This window comes from Pteropus vampyrus, unplaced genomic scaffold, assembly GCF_000151845.1.
Source record: "Pteropus vampyrus isolate Shadow unplaced genomic scaffold, Pvam_2.0 Scaffold333, whole genome shotgun sequence".
NCBI lineage: Eukaryota > Metazoa > Chordata > Mammalia > Chiroptera > Pteropodidae > Pteropus > Pteropus vampyrus.
The window spans coordinates 370,624-374,074 of record NW_011889114.1 but is presented as its reverse complement, the minus strand read 5'-3'; the positions used below and the strand labels follow the sequence as shown (position 1 = coordinate 374,074).

Sequence of the window (3,451 nt, the reverse complement as noted above, 5' to 3'; positions counted from 1 at the left end):
TAACAGTTACTAAACGTCTACTACGCCCGCCCCCCACCACTGTTCTAGCCCCTGGGGACACAGCGCGGAGCCAACCGGCTCAAGTTTCTCTTCTCGTAGAATTTCTTTTTAATGGAGAAGTGGATATTCATCTATAATATTGTATTGTACATGATAAGGACTATGAAGAAAAACGAAGCAAAGGAAAGTCCGGTGGGACCGTTTTGGGGACATCGGGGAGGGTGTCCAATATTGGAGCAGACGCCTGGAAGAGCGGAAGCGGGGAGCATTGAAGGGGGGTCTGGGGGGAGACCACTCCAGGTGGGAGAACAGCCAGTGCAAAGGCCCTGAGGCAGGAAAAGGCTTGACATGGGAGACGAGGATTCAGAACCAGCCAGAGCCACTAAAACGTTTGGCATTCTAAACTTATGAGTCATTAAGCAAGAGCTTTTCATCGAACACCTAAGAGCGTTAAAGCGTTTATGTTCTGTGGCACGTGCTCCCTCCCACCCCTGACCCCACCAGCTCTCAGGGGCTCACCCCTAAAAGCAGCCCCATGAACAGTTTCTAGGGCTTTCTTCCAGTTATAGTCTGTTTCTATTTAAGTGTATACCTTTACTTATTGAGCTTTCTCTTTAAAAAAAAAAAAAAATAGGACAGACTATGCTTGTTATTTCCCCCTCCTTGTTTGTTTTTTGATAACTCGTGAGATTGTGACTCAAAGATCCCTGAGTCGCTGGTGCGGACCACAGAGGGAACAAAGGAGGTGATGGAAGGACATAGAATAAGGGAACCCATAGATAGACGACTCAGATAACGGCGAATTCCGATAAACGTCCTGAACGCAACAAGGAAGGTGACGATAGAAAGTAACCTGACGGTGATGGCTGGGGACACCTGCTTCCCACGGGATGGCCCGTCAGACAGGAAGCTGAGGGAGCCAGCGGTGGGCCGACCGGCGCAGAGCGCCAAGCAGAGCGGCACGTGCAAAGGTCCTGAGGCGGGCCAGGGTCGGCCTGCTGGTGGAGGGCGGGTGAGGACGCTGGAGAGACAAGTGTGACAGAAACAGCAGAGGCCAAATCGTGCAGAGCGATGCTTCTCCAGCCTTCCGGTCTCGGGGGCCCTTCGCACCCTTAAAAATGACCGAGGACCCCAGAGGGTTTATACGTCCATGGAGACGTCCATGGAGAAAATCTGTCCATAGCGATCACGTGAGGGGTTAGAACGAAGAAAACGTTTATGTTTATCTCCTAATTAACCGACAGCTAATAATTACATGATTATGAGTAAGTAGTAGTTTATCGTAAAGGTCATCGGCACGTTATTGGCAACGTTAACTTACATCAATAAATATCAGTGATAATTAATATTATCAGGTCGCTTAAAATAACAATAAGCCTAAGTCAACCTAAGTAACGTACGTTTTATGAGAATTAACTCTTTTCCAAACAAAAAAAAATATTGGGAAGGACAGTGAGCTCGTTTTCCGCTTCCTCAAATCTCTTTCACGTCGAGGCCTTAAAAAAACTCCACCGTCCACTCGAGAGAGAAATGAGAGTAAAAAAGACAGAGTCTTAACGTTATTATCCCCATGCTTTTGATTGTGCAAACGGACCCCTTCGGGGCCTCTCAGGACCCCCCGAGAAACACTGCTGTAGAGCCTCGTCAGCTGTGGTGAGAATTGCTGGATCAGAAGCAGATGGAGACTTTGGAGCAGCGTTTCGTGGTCTGGTGTTTGCTCCTTGGGGTGGGGTGGGGGGGAACGAACAAAAAACGTCTGCCTGCTGATGCATGGACAAGGGATTGTAGGGGGAAGAGCAGAGGCCAGGAGACTGGTGGGGTGACCAGTGTGTCTCCCCAGGCAAGAGCTGGTGGCGGCTGGGATTGGGGTGGTGGCTGAGACAGAGGGCGGTGGCCCCTGAGGCAGAGAGAGGAGAAAAAGCAGCTCAGGAGGCAAGAGAAAAGAACTCACTGCCAGTGAGGAGTGAGAAAAATAAATCTGGGAGTGACTTCCAGATTTTGGTCTCCGCTGAGGCGGGAGAGGTGGGCACAGCTTAGACGTGGGCACAGTTCTGGGGACTGGGCCCAGAGTCCCCTGAGCGCCGCATAAGAAAGAGCAGTGCAGGAATGTTGACCCGGCAGTGAGCTCTGTGCCCTGAGCTCCGAGGAGAGGCCTCGGCTGGTATGCAGACCGGGGAGTGGATGGGGTTGTAGGGTGCTTAAGCCACGGGAGGGGCCGAGATGGCCTAGAAGAGGAACACCCTTCTACCTGTGGCCGCGGCTCACCTGTAAACGGATCGAAATGCGAATTCTCAGGCCCCGCCCTGGACCCGGCATGCCGGCAGCCCTGGACGGGAGGCCTGGGGACCTGTATTCTAACGAGCCAGCCGGGGATACCGTGAGGCAGGCTCAGGGGAGAACTGTCCTTCCGCAGGTCCACGCGTACATCATCAGCTACCTGAAGAAGGAGATGCCCTCGGTGTTTGGGAAGGAGAACAAGAAGAAGCAGCTGATTCTCAAGCTGCCCGTTATCTTTGCCAAGATTCAGCTGGAGCATCACATATCTCCGGGTGACTTTCCCGACTGCCAGAAGATGCAGGTGGGAGGCCCCCTGGGAGCGGGGCGGAAGGGATGCTGGGAAGGCTGGCTTCTGTGGGCTCCGGGATGGGGCACTGATAACGGGAGAGATGGATGGATGGCGAGTTCTGGAAAGCACCTCCTCCCAATGGTTCCCTGGGAGCGTGGTTTTCTAAGTTATAAGGGAGGGAAAACCCCGAGCAACTATGGCCAAATTGGGATAGTTTATGTCTCTCCTTCATAAAAGTCCCAGAAGGTGGTCCGGGGCTGGGTTGGTTCTTGACAGAGCCAGGGACCCAGCCCCCTGTCTCCTCCATTCCTGGCCTCCAGTCCCTAGAACCGTCAGGGCACAGAATGGCTGCGGAGACTCCGGCCCTCGCGTCTGCATTCTAGCCAGCAAGACGAGGTGGGAAGGCGCTAAGGGCGCAGTCACTCTCTTTAAGGACACTTTCTAGAACGGTGCTGTCCGATGCTACTCTAGAAGACGATGAAAGAATTCTATGCCGTGCGGTCCAGTACGGTGACCACTGGCCACACTAGAACTGAAATGTTCGCTTTTATTTCATTCTAAGTCACTTAAATTTAAATAACTACGTGTGGCCACTCCATTGAACAGGATTAGTTCTAGAATCGCCCATGCAACCAACCCGTGTTAACATCCAGTTGGCCAGAACTTGGTCATGTGGTATTGTGGGCTGCAAGGGAAGCTGGGAAGTGTAGTCTTTCCCCTAAGTGGCCTGGAGCCCAGGTAACGTTCTGGGATTCCAGTACCGAGGAACAAGGGACAAATGGATCTTGGGGGACCACTGGGAGGCTCCTCGCAAGTCTAGGCCTGGGATTAACCAGTGGCAGAGCTGGGTGGGAACGCTGGCCGCCTGACTTGGGGTCCTGCCCC

General features: G+C 52.8%; 1 protein-coding gene across 2 annotated transcripts in view; it reads left to right on the top strand.

Annotated features, from left to right (window-relative positions):
* Positions 1–3,451, top strand: part of EHD2 (EH domain containing 2) — a 27,564-nt gene that overhangs the window by 21,514 nt on the left and 2,599 nt on the right. For both annotated transcript variants that reach the window (XM_011378165.2, XM_011378164.2), the window contains one exon: positions 2,414–2,578. In XM_011378165.2, coding sequence (XP_011376467.1) covers positions 2,414–2,578 — 165 coding nt within the window. The remainder of the gene's footprint in view (positions 1–2,413; positions 2,579–3,451) is intronic.